The 23,697-nt window shown below is 37.8% G+C and overlaps 1 protein-coding gene across 1 annotated transcript in view; it reads right to left on the bottom strand.

The window, feature by feature from the left end:
• LOC110466149 (beta-1,3-glucan-binding protein-like) overlaps nucleotides 1-15,188 on the bottom strand; it is a 30,715-nt gene extending 15,527 nt beyond the window's left edge. The window contains exons 1-7 of the mRNA XM_021522490.1: nucleotides 15,082-15,188; nucleotides 10,829-10,899; nucleotides 10,236-10,310; nucleotides 4,945-5,011; nucleotides 4,169-4,345; nucleotides 3,309-3,386; nucleotides 603-717 (exon numbers count right to left, since the gene is read on the bottom strand). Of these exons, the coding sequence (XP_021378165.1) occupies nucleotides 603-717; nucleotides 3,309-3,386; nucleotides 4,169-4,345; nucleotides 4,945-5,011; nucleotides 10,236-10,310; nucleotides 10,829-10,899; nucleotides 15,082-15,130 (632 nt within the window). The 5' untranslated portion in view covers nucleotides 15,131-15,188. The remainder of the gene's footprint in view (nucleotides 1-602; nucleotides 718-3,308; nucleotides 3,387-4,168; nucleotides 4,346-4,944; nucleotides 5,012-10,235; nucleotides 10,311-10,828; nucleotides 10,900-15,081) is intronic.
• Nucleotides 15,189-23,697: the final 8,509 nt, after the last annotated feature.

Here is a 23,697-nt window from a genome sequence, read left to right on the forward strand (position 1 = left end):
ACACCCCTATACATAACACGGGCTTACTGTCAGCCGTCACCTCCGTACTTCCTCCTGGTATCAAACACGAAAACAAATCAGACATATACACCCCTATACATAACACGGGCTTACTGTCAGCCGTGTCAGTCGTCACCTCCGTACTTCCTCCTGGTAACAAACACCACAACAAATCAGACAAGTACACCCCTATACATAACAGGTGTTTAATGCATCTTTATAAATATATCAGAAAACTTGAACTTGATAAAAAAGGTATATGCTAGATCATACAGTTTTTCCTACATCCTCATTGGTTGAACCATAACCACGTGATATCAGGTTAATATGTACTTTTAAATACCGTCACTTAACGTCACCATTTGTAAAATGCACTACTTTTCACTTGAATTTACTCTCGCTCATCTTGTTGACGTCAGTTACTTGGAGGTTTCAGTTTTCAACCAAACAGAGTGTAGACCCCATATTAACTATGTAAATTACATGGATATTTCAGTGTTCAACCAAACAGAGTGTAGACCCCATATTAACTACGTAACTTACATGGATATTTCAGTTTTCAATAAATGGAGTGAATACTTTATATTGATGACGTCACTTACTTTGATGCATGTGTTTTAGCAAAAGCGTTGTGGTTGTAGGCTGGACCCCAGTGAAGTGTAGAAGCAACATAGTTGACTCCCGAGTTTTGGCCTCCCAATATAGCCTTCGTATTACCTGTAAACAAACTTTGTTACATGTGGAAGCCAATATCCTGTATTTTCGAACCATGCTGATCGTTACTTCCTGTGTAGATGGGTGTTCCGGTTTCTCACATGAATTATACTAGTGAGGAAAGTTACAGTGTTCACATCATGTCAGTTAAGAAAATGATATGTAGACATGTTTCAGAAATAAAGTATGTGTTTCTCATGAACATTTTTGTAATAATCTCCAGTAATAAAAAAAAATGCTGTTTGTATTTGCTTGCGTCCTGTGCCGTCTGATGGACGGAGTCCTACGTCAGTCATGACACTACACGGATGAAAATGAAGAAGTGAAGCTGACTGTTCGGCGATTATATCTTAAATAGCTGGGTTAGGGTTAAGGTTGAATGCAGTATGGGTGTCATCTTTTAAGGCTTAGCCTCATTTGGATAGGGCGCCAACATCTTACCCGTCATGCATCAGTACTTTGACAGACCCTGTCACCAGTTCAAAAGTAGAAGCGATGGGCTATCAATTCTAAGATAGGATTTGTACAAAAGACACATATAAGACAAATGTTTGACATGCCTGGACTTCTGTACCGAGATACAGGTAAAGAGTTTCCCATATATATGAGAACAAGAGGCCCATGGGCCTTAATGGTCACCTGATAAATTTATACAGAGAGTTGATTTTGTTTTTAACATGAACAGAAATATTATTCAAAGTGACAAAAAACAATAAAACCACCTTATTCAATATCTAGCATACAGATTTCAGACTAAAAAGGATTTGAAACTAGCACCTCTGATTCTTAACAAGGAAAATGAAGAAATTTTAGCACACTGACTCCTTTGAGCCCCACCCTACAGCCCTTGGGGGTAGGGCTGGCTCAAAATTTTCAAAGTATCAAACTGTCAATTCAAGGTTATAATTCCAATCAAGTTATTAACATGTAATATTCAAAGTATCATTTGCCATTATAAACCATAATAAATTTTGCCCCCACCCCCTCCTTCCCCAGGGGGTAAACGTGAGACCCTAGGGTCATAAACCTTAAGACCCTTCCATCTATGAAGAGTATTTGATTCTACCATATCTGGGACTTGAAAAGAAGAATTTTGAAATTTCAGTAAATTCGACCCTTTTTGGCCCCACCCATCAGCCCCTGGGGGTCAGTCAGGGTTCATTTGTGGTTATTATCAAACTGCTATCTCATACTGATAGTGCTAACCCAAATTGAATTACTTCCAATGGAATAAAACAAATGTTGGTCCAAAATGTGATTTCCCTATATAAACTTCAGTAAAGTTTACCTCCTCCCCAGGGAGAAACATGTGACCCCAGGGTCAAGAAATTCACAATTTTGGTAAAGCACCTTAAGACCCTTCCATCTATGAAGAGTATTTGATTCTACCATATCTGGGTCTTGAGAAGAAGATTTTTGAAATTTCAGTCAATTTAACCCTTTTTGGCCCCACCCATCAGCCCCTGGGGGTCAGCCAGGGCTCATAGGTACATACTATCAAACTGCTACCTTATACTGATAATGCTAACCCGAATTGAATTACTTCCAAAGGAAATTAAACAAATATTGGTCCAAAATGTGATTTCCCTATATAAACTATATTAAAGTTTACCCCCTCCCCAGGGGGAAGCATGAAACCCCAGGGTCATGAAATTCCCAATTTCCGTAAAGCACCTTAAGACCCTTCCATCTATGAAGAGTATTTGATTCTACCATATCTGGGTATTGAGAAGAAGATTTTTGAAATTTTAGTCAATATGACCCTTTATGGCCCCGCCCCTCAGGCCCCTGGGGGCTTGGGACTAAACCGGCCACTCTTTTTGTTGACCTTTGTCCATGGAAGGTCCCTGCAAAATTTCATTGAAATTGGTTCAGGGGTTTTGGAGAAGAAGTCGAAAATGTAAATTGTTTACGGACGCACGACGGACGACGGACGACGACGGACAAAAGGCGATCGCAATAGGTCACTTGAGACTTTGTCTCAGGTGACCTAAAAAGCCTAATAGACTCCTAATCACCTGTGTTTTGTTCTGTTTTATTTGACACTAAATTAGCTCCTTAGAGCTTCTGTAATTGTAAGTTGTATTCGACCCTAAATACGCTCCTTGGAACTTATGTACTTGTCAACCGTATTCGACACTAAATAAGCGCCTTAGAGCTTATGTTCTTGTCAACTGTATTCGACACTGAATCAGCTCCTTAGAGCTTCTGTACTTGTTAACTGTATTCGACACTGAATGAGCTCCTTAGAGCTTCTGTACTTGTCAACCGTATTCGACACTAAATAAGCGCCTTAGAGCTTATGTTCTTGTCAACTGTATTCGATACTGAATCAGCTCCTTAGAGCTTCTGTACTTGTTAACTGTATTCGACACTGAATGAGCTCCTTAGAGCTTCTGTACTTGTCAAATGTATTCGACACTGAATGAGCTCCTTAGAGCTTCAGTACTTGTTAACTGTGTTCGACACTGAATGGGCTCCTTAGAGCTTCTGTACTTGTCAACTGTATTCGACACTGAATGAGCTCCTTAGAGCTTCTGTACTTGTTAACCGTATTTGACACTAAATAAAAATGTTGTATCTATTTTTATTACCTCTTGATTCCATGATATCAATCTCTCCCGATCGTGGCCAGCCACCATAACTCCAGTCGCGGGGCAACATCCATATGGCTACAAGACAAAAATAGCATTATTATTATGTTCTATAAGATTCATCAGTTATATCAAGGTTTTACTTTCCACACAACAATATACGTATTAAATCGCCACTCAACGATGACATCACAGAAAAGGAAGTCATATATGCAATAAAACAATAAATCACCAGGGGCGGACACTATTCCTGCGGAATCATTAAAACAAACCATCCATTTGGATATGGTTCAGGCACTTCAACAACTGTTCAATCTCATTTTACAAAGTGGGAAATTTCACAAAGACTGGCATACTGGTATCATAATCCCGACTTATCATAAAAAGGTGATTTTAACCATACCGCGAACTACAGAGGCATCATCTCGCTACACGCAGTAATGAGTAAAATATTTACCAAAATTCTGTGTGTCTGCTAAACTAAATTGGCAGACGCCAATGCAATACTACCTTGGGAACAAGGTGGCCTCCGCAGAGGACACTCTACAGTTGAGCAAATCCTTTGTCTCCGTGCAATAGTACAAAAGTATGTACCCAAGAAAGGAAATGTTTGCTACTGTACATTGATACACTTTGTCAAAGCATTCGACTACGTTGAGTATAATAAACTATTCTAGTTATGTGTCCGTATCGCCAGGTTAACGACTAACTCTGTAAATGGGATTCATATTGTTTCTTCATCATGGTAATTGAACTAAGAGAGAAGCAACCCTCGGGTCAAACAATCTAGAATTATCAACGCTCGGGTTGAAGTTTCTTTGTCTAACCATCGAGGTAGAGGAAGATTGTGTTAGTCTTACCAGGCCAAAGCCAGTCTCCCTTCGGAATCTTTGCGCGTACATTAACACGTCCGTATGTCATCGCAAAGTTGGTGGTAATCTTTCCGGACATGACAGGGGGCAGGATCTCACTGTCGCCGCCGTAAGATTGTTTGTGACAACCATTATTGTCATGCTGGGTGCACCTATGCCACAGGGCTGAAACGAAAGTGAACGTTATTAACTTCTCTTTGTTCTACATTACATAATAGACCAATATCATTGGTATATAGAGGATATCTAAGAATGTCTCAAGTAATAACAGATATATATTTCACGATTGCAGGCTTTTTTTCACTTGTAAAAATGTAATAAATATATATATAGTCACATCGCGTGCCATTTCATAAACCTAGATATGGTACAGATAGTGTTTACACGAAATCTTGTATCTCATTGTATTCCTCATTGTTGAACAGATATTTGAAAATTTACTCTTAACAAATTTTTGTATATCAATGAAAACACACTATTTGCCATATTGAGTTTTAGTTTCATACTAAGTAATTATAAAAGTTATCAATTCATTTGAATTATTTTTGTTTCAGATAGTTAAAATTACTCATATTTGACATATAAAAGTCTCAGTTTGAAACGACGTCACTTTTTGAAATGACGTCAAGGGTATCAATTAAGCGTTGACGTTGAATGTGCATTAATGAATCGTCAACCTTTAATCTTAGTCCAGCCGTCTTCTTATCGAAAGTTTGTTTTCGATCTGATAACGGGGATCAATCAAACAAATAAGTTATGCTTACAGTTAACGTCCATGGTCCCGTAATACAGGCTCCCGTCGTTAAAGTGGGCACTGTCCCTCGTGAACGTCTGATCATAAACAATTTGATATCATTTATACATAGAATATAACGTTAAGTGGTTAATTTAGATTCAATTCATGCTCTACAATTAAAGCCTCGGGACGAGGCAGTTACATAGACAAACTCCATGTATTACATTTTTGCCAGTGAAATATCGGATTCTATCAACTTGATATAATTTTTACATAGAATATAACGTTAACGTCGACGTACCCAAATTGAGCCACTTTTATAAAATTATTGATAAAATATAAAATATTCATTGACACAGTATTTCCATGGTTTGTTTTTAAAAACTAGAACACTTGATCGTTCTGTTAATTCGTTTTTTCCCACGCAACGGTCACGTGTTACTAAAAATAGACCCTCGTGAATTTGTCTCAAACTGCTTCCGGTATTAGTAGGTGCGCAACCCAAATTGAGCCACCAGGTGTTTTTACTCACGAAGTAACCCGATTGCAGCTGGTTTAATCTTGGTTTATATTGGATCTGTGATTCAAGTAAGTATTGTAAGTTAACTTCCTCTCGATAAATACTCATTTAGGCATGTTTATCTCGAGTTGGCGATTTAACTTGAAAACGGGGTGTTGGCCGCCATTACCACATGCGAAACGAAAATAGTGTGTTATTTTTCAAAATACAATACTATCAATTGTGATCAATCTGTTGACATAAACTTAGTTGTAAACTTATAGGACACAACACTAATATAACAGAATTTGACTAAAATATTATTAATCCAATTATGTGTGACAGATTGATGGAGCCCCTGCACCCTAAAGAAGGTTTGCACGCTGAGTCGAGGCAAGTACACATTCCTATAACGAGTCTCTGGTCATGTTTTATTGTTTATGGTTATTATATTAACTTGTTTCCTATGATTACATCTTACCTTGTTTTGTTCAGAATTTGTCCGTTCTGTGATAGATACTAACCACTTATCCAGCAAGTAAATATTTATGCAGTCGAACAACGATATATAAAGGACTTTATTTGCCAATGTAAAGTGAAAGTAGAACATAATTTGGTCGTGATATACCATTATAAATATTGTCTCGTCGTCAGAAAGCTACGTTATCGCAGCTAAACACATGATAGGTGGTTAATTTAGATACAATTCAAACCTTACAATTAAAGCCTCGGGACGAGGCAGTTACATAGATAAACTCTATTTATTACACTTTTCCCAGTGAAATATCGGATTCAATCAACTTGATAAAAGTGATAGCTTTCAATTGTGACAAATATTAACATTTTTGGTATTGACCAATCATAACGGTATCTTCTATTCGCTGCATTCAAAGCAGAAAACGTCGAATTGCGTTGAGTATCCCATTCAAAATGGCGCGCAGTCTTGTTGTCAAGCGTGACGTCATTAGAATATGGCGCTAATTATTACGCTTCTGATTCCAGCCCTTTATCAAAGCATTTCATGTTTTATGCTTTAGAATTGTAATAAATAGAAAATGTTATGGTGTCTAACAGCAGCGTAGGACATAGGTGGTCGCCTGGTCGCCAAAGGCGACCAAAACCTTGATTGGGCGACTAGAAATTGTCAAAAGATGGATAGTTACTGGCCCAAAAATAAATCATTGGGCGAGTACATTATTATTCTCAAAATCGTAATCTACTCCAATAAATTAACCACTTTAAATTCGGAACACCCATTTTCGGAAATCCTGTACTCTGGGTCACGCCGTTAAAACGTGCAAGTTCATCAGAATTGACACTGACAGTCAACATGGTGTATACAAACAAGGGCTGGGGATTTATAGTCGGCATATAAAGTGTCAAGGTGTCTTAGCAAAGAGAGTTGGCGGTCGGCATATAAATTTTCAAGGTGTCTAAGCAAAGAGACGGGGCGGCCGGCATATAAAGTGTCAAGATGTCTCAGCAAAGAGACGGGGCGGTCTGCATATAAAGTGTCAATGTGTCTTTGCAAAGAGACGGGTCGGTCGGCATATAAAGGGTCAAGGTGTCTTAGCAAAGCGACGGGGCGGTCGGCATATGCAGTGTCAAGATGTCTCAGCAAAAGGACGGGGCGGTCGGCATATGCAGTGTCAAGATGTCTCAGCAAAGAGACGGGGCGGGCGGCATATAAAGTGGCAAGGTGTCTTAGCAAAGAGAGGGGGTGGTCGGCATATAAAGTGTCATGGTGTCTTAGCAAAGAGACGCGGCGGTCGGAATATAAAGTGTCAAGGTGTCCTAGCAAAGAGACGGGGCGGGCGGCATATAAAGTGGCAAGGTGTCTTAGCAAAGAGAGGTGGCGGTCGGCATATAAAGTGGCAAGGTGTCTTAGCAAAGAGAGGTGGCGGTCGGCATATAAAGTGTTAAAACGTGCAAGGTCATCAGAATTGACACTGAAAGTCAACATGGTGTATACAAACAAGGGGTGGGGATTTATAGTCGGCATATAAAGTGTCATGGTGTCTTAGCAAAGAGACTGTGCGGTCGGCATATAAAGTGGCAAGGTGTCTTAGCAAAGAGAAGGTGCGGTCGGCATATAAAGTGGCAAGGTGTCTTAGCAAAGAGACTGGGCGGTCGGCATATAAAGGGTCAAGGTGTCTTAGCAAAGCGACGGGGCGGTCGGCATATTCAGTGTCAAGGTGTCTTAGCAAAGAGAGGTGGCGGTCGGCATATAAATTGTCAAGATGTCTTTGCAAAGAGCCGGGGCGGTCGGCATATAAAGTATACAAACAAGGGCTGGGGATTTATTGTCGGCATATAAAGTGTCAAGGAGTCTTTGCAAAGAGACGGGTCGGTCGGCATATACAGTGTCAAGATGTCTTTGCAAAGAGACGGGGCGGGCGGCATATAAAGTGGCAAGGTGTCTTAGCAAAGAGAGGGGGTGGTCGGCATATAAAGTGTCAGGGTGTCTTAGCAAAGAGGCGGGGCGGTCGGCATATAAAGTATCGAGGTGTCTTTGCAAAGAGACGGGTCGGTCGGCATATACAGTGTCAAGATGTCTTTGCAAAGAGACGGGGCGGGCGGCATATAAAGTGGCAAGGTGTCTTAGCAAAGAGACTGGGCGGTCGGCATATAAAGCGTCAAGGTGTCTTAGCAAAGCGACGGGGCGGTCGGCATATACAGTGTCAAGGTGTCTTAGCAAAGCGACGGGGCGGTCGGCATATAAATTGTTAAATTGAGCATATCGAGTTACAACAAGTAAGTATATTCTGTTAAACAAATCGTCAACACAATCAAGGTGTCTTAGCAAAGCGACGGGGCGGTCGGCATATGCAGTGTCAAGATGTCTCAGCAAAGAGACTGGGCGGTCGGCATATAAAGGGTCAAGGTGTCTTAGCAAAGCGACGGGGCGGTCGGCATATTCAGTGTCAAGGTGTCTTAGCAAAGAGACGGTACGGTCGGCATATAAAGTGTGAAGGTGTCTTAGCAAAGAGAAGGTGCGGTCGGCATATAAAGTGGCAAGGTGTCTTAGCAAAGAGAGGTGGCGGTCGGCATATAAATTGTCAAGATGTCTTTGCAAAGAGACGGGTCGGTCGGCATATAAAGGGTCAAGGTGTCTTAGCAAAGCGACGGGGCGGTCGGCATATGCAGTGTCAAGATGTCTCAGCAAAGAGACGTGGCGGTCGGCATATAAATTGTCAAGGTGTCTAAGCAAAGAGACGGGGCGGCCGGCATATAAAGTATCAAGATGTCTTTGCAAAGAGACGGGGCGGTCGGCATATACAGTGTCAAGATGTCTCAGCAAAGAGACGGGGCGGTCGGCATATAAATTGTTAAATTGAGCATATCGAGTTACAACAAGTAAGTATATTCTGTTAAACAAATCGTCAACACAACTGTTAGATGTGTGATATAACCTATACACTATTACTCTTTCTGTCTATGAATCGTCACATTGACATACGCATTGTTTCATGGAGACACAGCGGTTATAAAGTCTATAATCGCGGATCATTTACGTTTGTCTTATAATATTGCGGATCATGTTTTCGCCATCACGTCATCGACCCGCGAAATCGCGACAAAATGTATCCCTGTGAAAATATCCTGCTAAACGGTATTGAAAAATGTATCTATGTCGCAATGAAAATTTACTACAAACAATATTACCAACAAACGTACTTTCAAAATAAATACTGCGAAATTAATTAGAAAAACGCTAAAGAAGCCAAAATTTGAATACGAAAAAAATTCGAATGTTGCCTGGATGTAGAAGTGACCATTCCTGACGTACTTACCGGTTTGATGTACAGGTGACCATGCCTGACGTACTTACCGGTTTGATGTACAGGTTATAATTCCTGACGTAATTACTGGTTTGATGTACAGGTTACCATTCCTGACGTACTTACCGGTTTGATGTACAGGTGACCATTCCTGACGTACTTACCGGTTTGATGTACAGGTTATCATTCCTGACGTAATTACTGGTTTGATGTACAAGTTACCATTCCTGACGTAATTACCAGTTTGATGTACAGGTGACCATTCCTGACGTACTTACCGGTTTGATGAACAGGTTACCATTCCTGACGTAATTACCGGTTTGATGTACAGGTGACAATTCCTGACGTACTTACGGGTTTGATGTACAGGTTACCATTCCTGACGTACTTACCGGTTTGATGTACAGGTTACCATTCCTGACGTAATTACCGGTTTGATGTACAGGTTACCATCCCTGACGTACTTACCGGTTTGATGTACAGGTTACCATTCCTGACGTATTTACCGGTTTGATGTACAGGTGACAATTCCTGACGAACTGACCGGTTTGATGTACAGGTGACCATTCCTGATGTACTTACCGGTTTGATGTACAGGTGAACATCCCTGACGTACTTACCGGTTTGATGTACAGGGTACCATTCCTGACGTAATTACCGGTTTGATGTACAGGTGACCATTCCAGACGTACTTACCGGTTTGATGAACAGGGTACCATTCCTGACGTAATTACCGGTTTAATGTACAGGGGACAATTCCTGACGTACTTACCGGTTTGATGTACAGGTTACCATTCCTGACGTAATTACCGGTTTGATGTACAGGTGACCATTCCTGACGTACTTACCGGTTTGATGAACAGGTTACCATTCCTGACGTAATTACCGGTTTAATGTACAGGTGACAATTCCTGACGTACTTACCGGTTTGATGTACAGGTTACCATTCCTGACGTAATTACCGGTTTGATGTGCAGGTGACCATTCCTGACGTACTTACCGGTTTGATGTACAGGTGACCATTCCTGACGTACTTACCGGTTTGATGTACAGGTTACCATTTCTGACGAACAGGTTACTTGGTTCTGGGGTAAAAACTTGAAATTCGTGATTCTGAAAAAAACACCATATCAACATGCTAAAAAAATCATTAGAAAACCGCTGCAAAGAAGGACGTATTTGAACCTAAACACTTTCCGTTCATTAAGGACTGATCGGTGATAATAAATATAAACGTCGTACAAATCTATGTGATAACAGGTAACAAGTTTGGGTTATAGCAGATAATACGTTACAAAACTGGTTGGGGGGTCTTAGTGTGGGAGGAAGACCCACCTGGTCGGGCAGGTGACCCAATACCTTTTCACGTCCGAACAGGGAATCGAACCCCGGATGAAAGGCAAGTGCGCTATCCACTGCGCCACCCGACCACCTAACTTTTAGTCCTTCGTAGAGTCAAAGACTTTGTGGCATACACTAATCACTAGAAATAAGAGGGTAGGATACACCGGCTTGAATGTTTTATAATTCGATGCTACATTCTTTGTTGTGCCACGGAGATCAAACTGTATGATAAGAAGACAATATTGATGACGTATTAGATTCACCTCCTAACGAGTTAAGTAACTTACCCCTCCGCCCCATGCCGAGACTTCAATCTGGTAATCACTCGGGTCCCATGTTGTGAAATCGTCACGGAAGCCTGTAAGTAGTCCGACCCATGACTGTACTTTACCATATTCCAAAGACCTTTGCTATGTCGTTAGTCATTGAAGATAAATTATTATGCCCAGATATATTAGTATGATATCTTCCGAAATTCTTCAGCTTTACAAACTACAAACTACATGTAGTCTATTTTTGTATAGTAAATAGCAGTTGGCTAGTAAGCCAGCGATAAACTATATTATAACAATAATAATATACAACCTTGGATATAGCGCCCTATATAGCTAATATAAACCACTTTAAAGCGCTTTACAGTACATATATATACAAGTTATGCAATCAATAAAATTAACATATACATTATTAAATACAATTTTGAGGAATTCGCAGGAGCTACCTTACCAGGCGCTAACTACTTGTCATATGCCACCTGGCTAATATCTCCCTATGTGTGTATGCCTGTGTGTGTGCTGGAGATATATTGTGATCTGGTGTTTTTTGTGTGGGACCGTGCTTCCAACGGCATCATTTAATAGTGCCACCACAACTTGAATGCTACAGCACAGATACCGCAAAATCCATCCCGGACAATTTTATATTCCACCTGGGTTGTTGGAGTTGTGTGGGCATGAGAAGAACACTTTCTCTGAAGGATCGAACCCCGGCCGCCTGCGTGTAAGGCCGGAGTGTTAACCACTCGACCAATCCGCCTCTATTTGTATCTGGGATCGTACAGTGTAAGTTAAAGGTATTGAAAGTGATCACTACATCTTACTTGGCTTTCAGGCAAGTACATTACCTTGATGTAAACATTCTATTATAGATGTAAGGACCTTCACCGAAATAAATATGTTAGGTATGTGTCGAGGGGGAGATTTGTTAGCCAAAATATCAATAAAAACTGTAAAAGAATATATTTTATGTGCATCCATTTATTTCAATAATTTTTAAGTGCACTGAAGATGGTTATGTATTTAATTAAAGTGCACTGGCAGACAGCAAGTTTGTTTACAGTAAGATAGCACGGTACAATGGTATATCAAACATTTAGTATCCAGATACATTTGTTTTTATTCTTGCCTAACATATCTGAACGTCAGATGTCTATCCAAAAGATGAGAGCAGTTTTTGTCTGGCATTCGTGCCAAAAACTTTTACAAATAAAAATGTAAAAAAAAAATAAAAAAAATTGAAGGACAGTGTCCATTCGGAAAACCATTAAGAAAGTATTTTCGAAAGTGATTTGAAAAGTGCAATAACCGAAATATCAAAAGATTTGAGTATTTATATGTACTAATGTACTGTATAAATTAAAATTATGTTAACCACGAATTTATTTCATTATCACAAATACTGTTTCCCGCACATTAATTAGTAAAACTTCTCTATTATTTTTATTTAACATTTTTTTCTTACAAGACAGGAAAATGACATACAAGAAATAATTAAAATACACCAACACTTCTCTGACATTTTGTGTGTTTATCCTAATACATATTATGTTACGGTAAATGCCAATCATTTGTAGCTACAAAGTAGTTTGAAGGTAGAACAGTGAAACACAGTGAAATACATACATAGACATATATACATGTAGAAAAGTCGCAAGGTGATAGCTTATATTTCTAATATACATAAACATGAACAAAATCAACATAGCTTCAAATAGAAAATTAGATTTAAACATTGTGATCTGCAAAGTCCATACCCTATACTGTCAGCGAGCCCACTCTCCTCAGTTCAAGAGAATGTTTAATGAATAATCAAAAGTAGATAATATTGAGGTCAAATAATTGGTATCTAGGGTAACATCATTGTGATTAGGAATGCATTTTTGGAATTATTCTTTTCTGGCAGATTCATTAAGTGAACAGTGAAAATAGAAGTGTACTTCATTTTTTAACACACCACATTTTGTACATGAATATACATAAAGTACACTTACAATTACTCTGTAATACAGATGTTTATTTTAATATGTCCTTAGCTATGCTGATTTCCATGTGAATTGTTTAAAACAAACTCTATATAAAATAAATGAATGTGTATACGTTTTAATGTTGATAACACATGAGGGAAAGTAACTTTTGCCAACACTACTGCACTATGAAGTCGGCATCAGATCCGCACTATCACAAGGAGGCACGTACACCAACATACCTTATCTCCTGCATACACACACGCAAGCACGCATACGCTACATAAATGGAGGCAGGTATTTAAATGACCTTAGCTGTTAATAGGACGTTAATCAAAATCAAACGAACGCAAACCAAAACTACAGACATGTAAATCAAAACGGCTAATGCAAGAAAAAACAATGAACTGTTCGTGTTCTCACAATGTATTGTCCTGAGTTGGTGTAGTGTCATGTTATACTGTTAAAACTGCAATAAGTGCAGTTTGATATAAACGAGTCAAAAGCAAAGACTCAGAGTAATAAAGAACTTTAACTTGTAGAAATCAGCCATTATCTGTTGTAGTGTAGGTAGACTATCACAGATGACAAAGCTCGTCAATGGGAAATGGGCATACGGCTATCTGACGCGGTATATGGAACGACTCAGGTACAAACCCCTCTTTCGTTTGTTGTCTGGTTCGCGGACGAGCATGGAGTCTAGGTATAATACGAACACACAATCAGTTTATTCCATTAAAGATAGAATACCCCGAATACCAGAAAACAACTTTTACAGAACTGCTGCATCGCATCATAAGGTTCTGCTACATCACTCCAAGAAGATAACTTTTTCTGCATAAAAGCTTCTTTTTTTTTTTTTTTTTTTAAACAATATGTTTGTCAATATCACAGAGAGTAGACACGACATGAGACTTACGATAACCTAAAGGTTTATTGTACACAACGCTAAAGTGACAAATATTCAAACCGAAAATCCGAAAGTAAAAGCATGACACAAACCACCTACTCGGGGCTCAGAAACGCCAGTAACAAGCAATGAAGAACAATAAAACCGGAGGGTGACACCAGAGGTTTACAGAGCTGTACCCTAATTAACATGTACACACACTAAACTGATGTGAGAGGTGATTCTTTCTGGTCTCATTTCCATAACGAAATTACACGATACCTACTTCAATACCATCTTCGATATTCCGGGGGTTACGCTCACTTACGCTCTCTGTGCCCCATCCTCGATATTTCGGGGGTTACGCTCACTTTCGCTCTCTGTACCCCATCCTCGATATTCCGGGGGTTACTCTCGCTTACGCTCTCTGTACCCCTGGAATATGTCGTAGCGAAAATGAAGGCATGAAGATAGGTGTTTCATTGGTCTCGGTTTAAAAAAACACCGACCATTCGCTAGGCTGATACCTGTCCTTTGAAGATTACAGAAGAGCGATACCCGACTTCAAAGCCTGTCATTATTTTACCGTCAAGCGACGTCGATATTCTTTGAATGTACATCAAAGGATAGAACTAGTCACAAGGTGGTGTACACAAAGCCTTCAAATTTTGTATGACCTATCCAGGGGTACAGAGATCGAAAGTGAGCGTAACCACTGGAGTACCAATGATTCTTCAGTATTATGGGGATATTTTCTTTCGTTAGGAATACAGTCTCTTAGTTCGCATTGGTGGAATGAGAGAAAACCAAGCTGATTACACAACAGTATCTCCGGACTTAAAATTAATGTATACTGTAACTAAGGCAAAACACGAGCAAATGCAAAGTTTACATAACAACCATTGACAAAGAGAAAGGACGAGTAGAACACGACCTGGCGTTCTGGAAGGTTTAGCGTTTACTATTAAACGTTTATATCTAAAGAAAAATAAGTTAATGTCGAGCCTTTTGAGAGCACCAGTACGTATCTGGTCAAGTTGATAAAACCCGAGTCTGAAGTGTTGACAAGTTACAGTGGATTCCGCCGAGAGTCGTTTCTTTAGAGACTGTTCTGAGTATAAAGGTTTACAATTGATTCCACCGAGGGTTTTCAGGCAAATTCTGGAGTCTTTCAATCTGTTAGATTATACAGTGGTGCTTTGCAAAATTAAGATGAGTAGATATTATGACTACACACGTGTCATTGGCAATTCTTAACAGATCCACAGAAAGCTTCCTTTTCTAAGGTTTTTAACTGTTTTGGCCTACGCTGTCTCTCTTCACATGCCTAGCATTTACAATTGTGCTAAAGTGTAGCATTGTGTGTTTTGCCTTCGTTGATGCGATATCAAATATAACTCATACAATACCTGCGCCAGCCACCAACGGCAACAGTACAAGACAAAGGAGGGGATCCATGGTGTTACCAATGCGTATCAAATCATGTGTGGCTCTGCTTTTATAGCCCTCTGATAAAGCTAAGGTCTTATCGGGTCAATATGTGAATACGTCAGCGATGTTCGAGGAGGTCAAGGAACACTCGTTGTAATCACATTTACCGTTTCAAATGAATAACTACTGCAATCAACAACAGACTAAGCTCAGTCCGTCTCGTAGGACGTGTCGATAACATGCTTTGTGATTTAGGGCCTACTTTAATTTAAAACTTGGTTTCTTAACGCATTGGTGTCGGGAAAACTACAATTAGAAATTTCTGATTCGTCAAACATTATAGAAGCAACGATCATTGTATTAAACTCGCAAGAGAAAAAACATGATAAAAGAAAACAATATTCGAATTCTTAAATACGAGTGCATCGTGAAACTGTTTTTTGTTTTTTTGTTTTTATAATTGTAATTCACTTTTTGTAATGGCCACATATAAGCGCGAATAATTTTGCTTGTGTAACAGGTGTTTTTACGGTGATTTTGAAGAATGAATTTCATCAGGTGCCATGCATGGGAAAGATTAATTAACATGTCCAAGTGTTAGATAACACGAAACATTCTAGTGTAAACAATGGTTGGTACTCTCACCTGCAGACAAAGAGAAACCCTTGTCTTTGTCTGCACGTGAGAGTATGTGTGTGCTGTATTGTCTAGTTGACGTATATGTATCAAAACAATTTGAAAATATTAATGAAAAAAACAAAATATCTCCAGATCATCAGTCTGAAGTTGAGATCAAAAGGGGTCAAATTGGGGTTATATGCTAGAAACAAGTACCTTTATCCACCTATTTTGACGATGACCAAATTATGTAAAACTTCCAATACAACATGTAATGACGTAACTAAAACCTCAGTACACTTGTGTTGATATATATGTTATACTTGTAACTGATATTCACGGAAAGCGTCTTACATCATACAGTATTATTTGCCATTGTATTATTATGCAATAATTCTAAGGCAACATTTGACGAATGAGCTAACATGTTACTTGTAACTGATATATATGTTAGGTTTCGTACACAATTTCATGAAAAATGTTTGACCACGTATTTTGTAAATATTCCAACATTGGGTGGCCGGGTGGAGACAGATTCACAATTTCCGCATATTCTAATGAGTCTAGAGTTGTGATGAATATTGTATGTTTATTATTGACAGAACAGTGTGTTCTCTCAATATTAAAGTATTTCAAAGCAATCCCAAAAAAATCAGTTGTTTTTTATCAATGAGTCACATGTGTCCAATTTTCTGTATTTCAGGAAACTGGCTACTGTGAAGTTTTTCAAGAACGATAACTCTTACATGCAATTACTATGTGTATATGGTTTAATTATAAAAAGTTTTAATCGTTTATAGATAATTTATTTTACAAAATTTAAGCATTTATTAGATTGATATACAATTGATATGCAATACTAATCGATGGCAGTATCATTTTTATTGACATTAATTTGCCAAAAATTGCGTCTTTCATTTTTTCAAAATTCACTCCTTTTTACTTAAATTTCAATTTTAAATTCTTAAAATTCTGACAACCTATATTTGTTTTGTGGCTGAAAATGTTCTTAACTTCAAGGCAATATAACTAGAAAATTTGAAGAAATTCTACTGAGAAATGGTTACACAAACCTATTAGCTTAATATAAGTTGCAAAAAAATGTAAAACAAATAAAGTTTATAATAACACTCCAATAATGAAAATGCAACCTGCGATGAAGTATCTAAAACCTTATTCCTTGTGTTTTTAAATACATTATACTTGTCTGATATGTATGCTTTGTGTCGTACACTATTACATTACAGTATTATTTGACAATGTATTATTTGACAATGTATTTATTGTTTGACAATTTATTATTTGACAATGTAAAAAGTAAAGTTATATATATCTCTAAAGCTTATAAATGTCCGTTCTTTTCTACCAGAAAACTACAAAATGTGTATCCCGTTATCAATGTACCACTCCATTGAATGTATAATTAATATTTATGGTTGATATATTCGTATTATGTATTGACAAGCTTCATATATATACGTGTATATGCACTTCTTTTGGCTTTTGGTTAATAAGGAACCATTTTTTGAAAAAAGTAGAGTTAGACAAAATTTATGATTAATAGAATTCATCATTCTTTTGTGTAGTGGACAGAAAAATCTTAATGAAAGGGTATATTAAGTGAACTTTAGTACGAGGCTTCGTCGAGCGCTGAACTCCAAAACTCGTATCATGGTCGTAAATGTGCAATTATCAAGGGCGCATGAAATATCTGACATAATTGATAACGCCTTCCAGGTCACAGTTCATAAAGTGATGAGGCGTTAGTGACCTCCAGAATAAGAGCGCGTGTGAGCTGTGCTTCTGTTGTTTGGTAGGGACAGGGCTATCTTTAACCCAGCAAAAACGGGGATGCACGTCTGAAAGTGAGGGTTCAATCACTGGGTACACTGGTAGGCGGTGGTAGACCCCCCCCNTATCAAATTAACATTAAACATTTACATGTGTATGCTTAATGCATCAATTTTGGAAGGTATATATTATATCATGATGGTAGTAACTCATGTTCATGCAAACGAATATGACTAAATGTATGTAATTCAAATATCAGAATAGGTACATGTACCACACATGCGAACCCGAGCAAGATAATAAAAGGCGACTATTTGATGTGCCTTTTCAAGAATCTAGCGGGGGTCGTGGTTTCGTCGTTTTTTCTGTTTGAGGGATATGGTAGAAACCAAGAACAGATGTGATATGTTCCACTGCATGTGTATCGTAACAGGCGAATAACGTGGGGTCCCTACAGAATTAGATGTTTTTCTGTGTCTTCTATGGAGGGTATAGGGAAGAGGTGAACGTTGATCTACTGCCCAATTAGGACACTTGGGATCTTTTACTTTCCTGTCTACTATCTTTCCTATCACATTTCTGCCCGGTGGAATCAAACTAAGTCGCCTGTCCTTAGCTGGACGAAGGACGTTAAACCCAGAACATACAAACGAAACAACATCTGCGCTGACTCGCACACCTACCAATAACAGTTTGACCTATGTTGATGAAATTAGGTTTGTAGGGCTCTAAACAGAATATTACAAACTCGGACGTATAATGTTGATGAAGCCATATCTTCTTTACCCCTAAACAAGTATTGAAAATTTGATTTAATGCAAAGTGGAGTCTGCTTTGCAAAACTTCTATTGGTGCCCGTGTGTGTGCGTATGTTAACCAGAAATAGTCATATATATTTCATCTTTTGACAAATTTTGATACAAGTTGGTTTTGTCGAACAATAAAATATGCTGTCAAATGATATTGTAATTTGATATTCATTTGTTTCTTCGCAAGAATATTGCATTTTATCGTGTGCACACACATCAGACCGGATGTATCTATATGTGTTAGTGCTGTGTATCGCAAGGTTGGTCACGATACGATACGTATCACGATATATGAGAAACTGAAGAACCATCTGACAACTGATGACATATAATGAAATAAATAATCAACATAATCAGAGGTTTCTTGTCCTGTTTATTCATTTGAGGTTTTTCTTCAGGAAAATTAAAGTGTCCACATTTTAGAGAGCTCCTCTGAGCAGTTACAATATATCCTGCACAGGAAAATACTCGCTAACTCGGAACTTATGTCTCTGGAACACATAACCTACGGAGCACAGGAAAATACTCGCTCACTCTGAACTCATGTCTCTCGAATACATAATCTAGAGAGCACAGTAAAATATTCTCTCACTCGGAACTCATGTCTCTGGAACACATAACCTAGAGAGCACAGGAAAATACTCGCTCATTCGGAACTCATGTCTCTTGAACACATAACAGAGAGCTCAGGACAAATTATGCATTCTCTTTCCAACAATGAAATGGACTTTCTTTCATATTTATACATGACACTTTTTGACATTGCTACTTCACCAGAAGCCATTTCCAATTTAGATTTGTGACCTTTTCCCTCACCAACAACATAAACATCTCCTAACAAGTCACTCAAAGCAAAACTACTTCTTGTACACCCCTCACTTCCCTCTGTCTTTATTATTTTCTTAATTCGTGAATCATCAGATCTGGCCAGAACTAGAGGCTTCCATAGGTTGAGGGAGATCAGGAAGGGCAGGTGTTTGGGCCTGGTTATCACCAGTAACCGGTTCAGTCCTCACAACTGGCTGCAAATTTCAAAACTATTAAATTCAATAATCGATTAAAATTCAAAATTCTTCGTGAGCTTGAATCAGAATGAATATACATTGAAAGAAATGAAACAAAGAAATATGTCAAATTTGTTTTAATTACTTAAGCTAAATGAAATGAACAGTTTAATTGAATACTAGTTGTTAGAATTAATTTTGTAGATTTCTTTATATACATGTATAAAAGTATTTTTGATATTGATATATATTTTTCACAATTATTAATTTAAGAAATATTGAAATATTTTTAACGATATGTAGAAGTTCAGTTTCTTGTAGAAGTGTATAAATATATCTGTTGACTGTCAAGTATATAAAGTCATCCGTTGAACCTCTGACAAGGATGGAAGGGATTTGTATCTGGGATCCAGGATGGAAGCAATTTGCAAGGATTCCTCAACGCTATCATAGCGACCATCTTAATCTTCACGTAGCACTCGTTTCATGTGAGCAACACATGCACTGCCATTTTCGTGTGGCATAAAACTGTCAAACATTTGCTGGCACAAAGGCCACACGACAGAGAGAGTTGGGTATTTTCGTCACACATGACAATGGTAGCTGTTTTTAATGTTTTTTAAACCTTGCACTCGGTTTTCAGTAAGCAATGTTGCTCTTTAAATTTATACACGCAGAAACATTGATGAATAACATATCTAACGTTATTACTATAACGATGCATTAAGCATACATATTTATCATCCATTTGTTGAAATACCTGAAGTGAAAGTAATATCTAAATATATGAATATGCGTACATGGGTCAGGGAAGTAATTTTTACATTGTAGACAATATGAGGTTGTCAAATTTTCGGAGCGATCCGTTCCTTAACCGACACACAGAACCCCCNAAAAAAAAACCCATAACAAACAACCAACAACATATATTTATGCGCATTTCTCATCCACTAGCCTAATGTATTCAAACACACTTTATGCAATAAGTCTATACACATTTTTCTGTCACTACCAGCCATAAATCCAAAGGGTATTTTTAATTGCAATTACTTTTTCCAATCATGTAATTTTTTACGGTTGTGGGAGCACCCAACAACAGCGCACGCTTCGCCGCCTCCTCGCTTGTACATCTTTGTCACGTTTGATCACTGTTGCAATGGCGGATAGGTCACGTGATCAATATGGCCGCGCCTACTCGCTGTGACGTAATAATGAAAAAAGTCGTGTATACAAGCAATGATTTCTCTTCAACTATCGTATCAATGTATGAGTACTGAAAAGTAGTATACAAAACTTCCTTTGAGTATATTGATGCAGTAATTATACATACTAACATGTATTTCAGTGCCTCTAATGCATCCATGTAAATATAATAATATAGCATGTAATTACTTGTCATAGATATATGTTAATGCATTAAGCATTTACATGCATGCATTTTACTTCAATTAATGTATCAACGTATCTCAACTTCAAGATCTCTATATACATTGTATTTGTATGTTAATGAATTAAATATACATCTGTATGTATTCGGCCCCAATAATGTATCGCCGTATTTTAACTGTCAGTACTTATATATGTCGGTCAGGACATGACTATCTCTACCGCATTAACAAACGTGAAAGCACGTATGAAGTGTGAGACACACTGGTAGGCGGGGTTAGTAGGTCCTTTGTATGGTGATCCCATTGATAAGATTGTGGCGGCCAGGTCTCGTCATTTGGCATTTTCACTATCTTGTATCGTTTTCAGTACGACCGTTGTGTATGTTTTACTCCGCGGGTACGATAGAACACGTTGTATAAAGTACTACAACATATAGAAACAACTTGTTCTAATGTCATAGAGGTCAGACAGATACGGTCAACTATTCTAAGACCATCTGTCATTGACAAGTACATATTCTACACCCATGAACTGCAGAGAAACATAGAAGGGACCGCAGAACCAAATGATTTCCCTTAGACGATAGTGTTAACGTTTACCACTGTCCTGGTTAAATGGGGTTATCCACACTGGTTTACCTGCCCTCATTTTGAAGAATATCATCTTACACAACAGTTAATAAAGTATTTAAAAATTCTGCCAATTTGAACTTTTTTTATGAAGTCCGCCATCTTGTCTTAAATTCGGTACCAAAAATCGACCAAATTTTACAACCAATCACACACTTAATAAACTCGCCCAGATAAAACCAGACTTGATTTTATTTTATTTTTTATGCATATTACATCTATATATATTGCTCAACCCACACATAAAACTTTTGAAACTTCTGCCACCTAAATATCCAACAAGCAGGCCACGAGGCATTCACCTTCCTATTTTAGCTTCTGCTCAAAAGGGAAAACCCCACAATCTATTTTTGATTTGGTTCCGTGGTCCCAGAAGATAACAAATAAATATGTCAGTCAAGTTTTAATGTTTTTTAGGATGTATTCGTCCCATGTGACTTTTATCTTCTTCATGGGGCTTCGTCTATGTCATGGGCAATATATTTGATTTAAGTTTTGTCCAGTTGGCTTGTCCCAGCATAGTATCACTTAGTCCTAATTATTCTGACGTTTTATCGATTTTTTTTTTATATCGGTCTTCCGTCGATTAACGTCAGAACTCCGGCCCTCTATAATATGCGGAAAATAAGCGCTCTTCAAACTGATATTTAAGAAACAAATAATCACTTTCACACACATGTCGCACATTAGCAACGAAACATCCCGTATTAACTAAGGATATAGACCTCGCTCAGTGTTACGTGAAAATCTGCGAAAATGATAACGGGAAATCGGTTTTCCAATTTAGACAAACAAAATAACAAAACAAAATCATATACTGCTAATATTAACAAATTTGGACAAACTTGGACTAAAAGTGGACAAAAGTGGACAATTATTGACAAATAGTGGACAAATATGGACAAATGCAGGACAAAATACAATACAGAATCAGCAGTATCTGCATATTTTTACATCAAAAAATAATATTTCGTATTTGTTTGTATATTATGAATAAGTTTAGTCTCAAAATAAAACCTTTTTTGTATGAATTATTCTATCATGGAAAAAAAAGTATAACATCGACGCGCATCGAACCCGCATCAGCACATCCCGTGCACTAGGGCCTAACGGTTTTTCCCCCTTGAGAATGTATCAAACATTTATTGCTCAAGCCATAGGGCCCCGGGGTTTGGGACCCCCGATGTTCCTCACAATGCATATAACTGTATTTTCAATTAATAAAAAAAAATCACAGATAGTACATGCGTTTAAATTATAGATTTATCCCTTGACTTAGTTGTTTGAAGTAATATCAGAATAATTAGCACTATATAAAATCAATTAAAAAGAACATACAAGCACACATTTACTCTCAAATTTAAAACACAATTTGAACATCAACATCTCTCAACAAAATAACGTCATTGTCCTTAGTAAAATATTTGGCAAATATTGCCCTATTCTTCTCTTTGTTATATTATTTTAAAATATATTTTACAAAACGTTTGAAGATGAATTTTAAAAAAACTTTTTAATATCAACATTTCCTTCTTTACACATTACAAGATTTCTTCGCTTATATACAAGAAACACTCAATGTAAAAGGGGCATAACGTTCTAACCACTGAGCCATGCGTACCAAAGCGAAAAGCGGATACAAAAAGATTGTGTTGGTCCGATATTGATCGATGACAGTGACGTCATCCAAGCTTCCGAATGATTTACAGCTGTCAAGTTCGGCGAACGAATTCTGCTGCATGACAATCCAACGAAAACAGAAGTGTTTACCCAAGGTAATTATAGGTTTCGCTCCAGTCCGAGCTCGTTTCTTCCACAATTTGTCAAAGAAAGAGAGTTTAAAAGCGAAAGTACATACTATTTTCTACAAAAGAGGACAAATCACGTTCATTTTTAAAAAAAAAAATGTTTTGTAATTTTCTTTTTATTCAAGATTTTTTGCAATATACGGTATATTTACATTCAAACAATTCATATTATATATTCAGACCTCACACGACTCATATTCACTCTTACTTACATCAGTTGATATATTTAGACACAAGTACATGTAATGGTACCCATGTACACATATATTGCCTTTATGAGAACAGAGAGAGAGAGAGAGAGAATAGAAAAGAAGAAGGAAAAAAAAATAGCAATGAAAACGGAAAAAGTCAACAGAAAGAGAAAGAAAAAGGGGAAACTAGTTTTTGCACTGCAGCTCAATAATAAACAAACTTTATGTTTAGAATAAGATTATAAGATAATCTTCTGTATTAATTGTAAGTAAGGTGCTTTCGGCTTTAAACTGCAAGTAAATACATCCATATAAAGGTGACTGAGAAATGAGGGTAATTCTCAGGACAAAATAT

The sequence above is a fragment of the Mizuhopecten yessoensis genome, unplaced genomic scaffold (assembly GCF_002113885.1).
Source record: "Mizuhopecten yessoensis strain PY_sf001 unplaced genomic scaffold, ASM211388v2 scaffold11121, whole genome shotgun sequence".
Taxonomy (NCBI): Eukaryota; Metazoa; Mollusca; class Bivalvia; order Pectinida; family Pectinidae; genus Mizuhopecten; species Mizuhopecten yessoensis.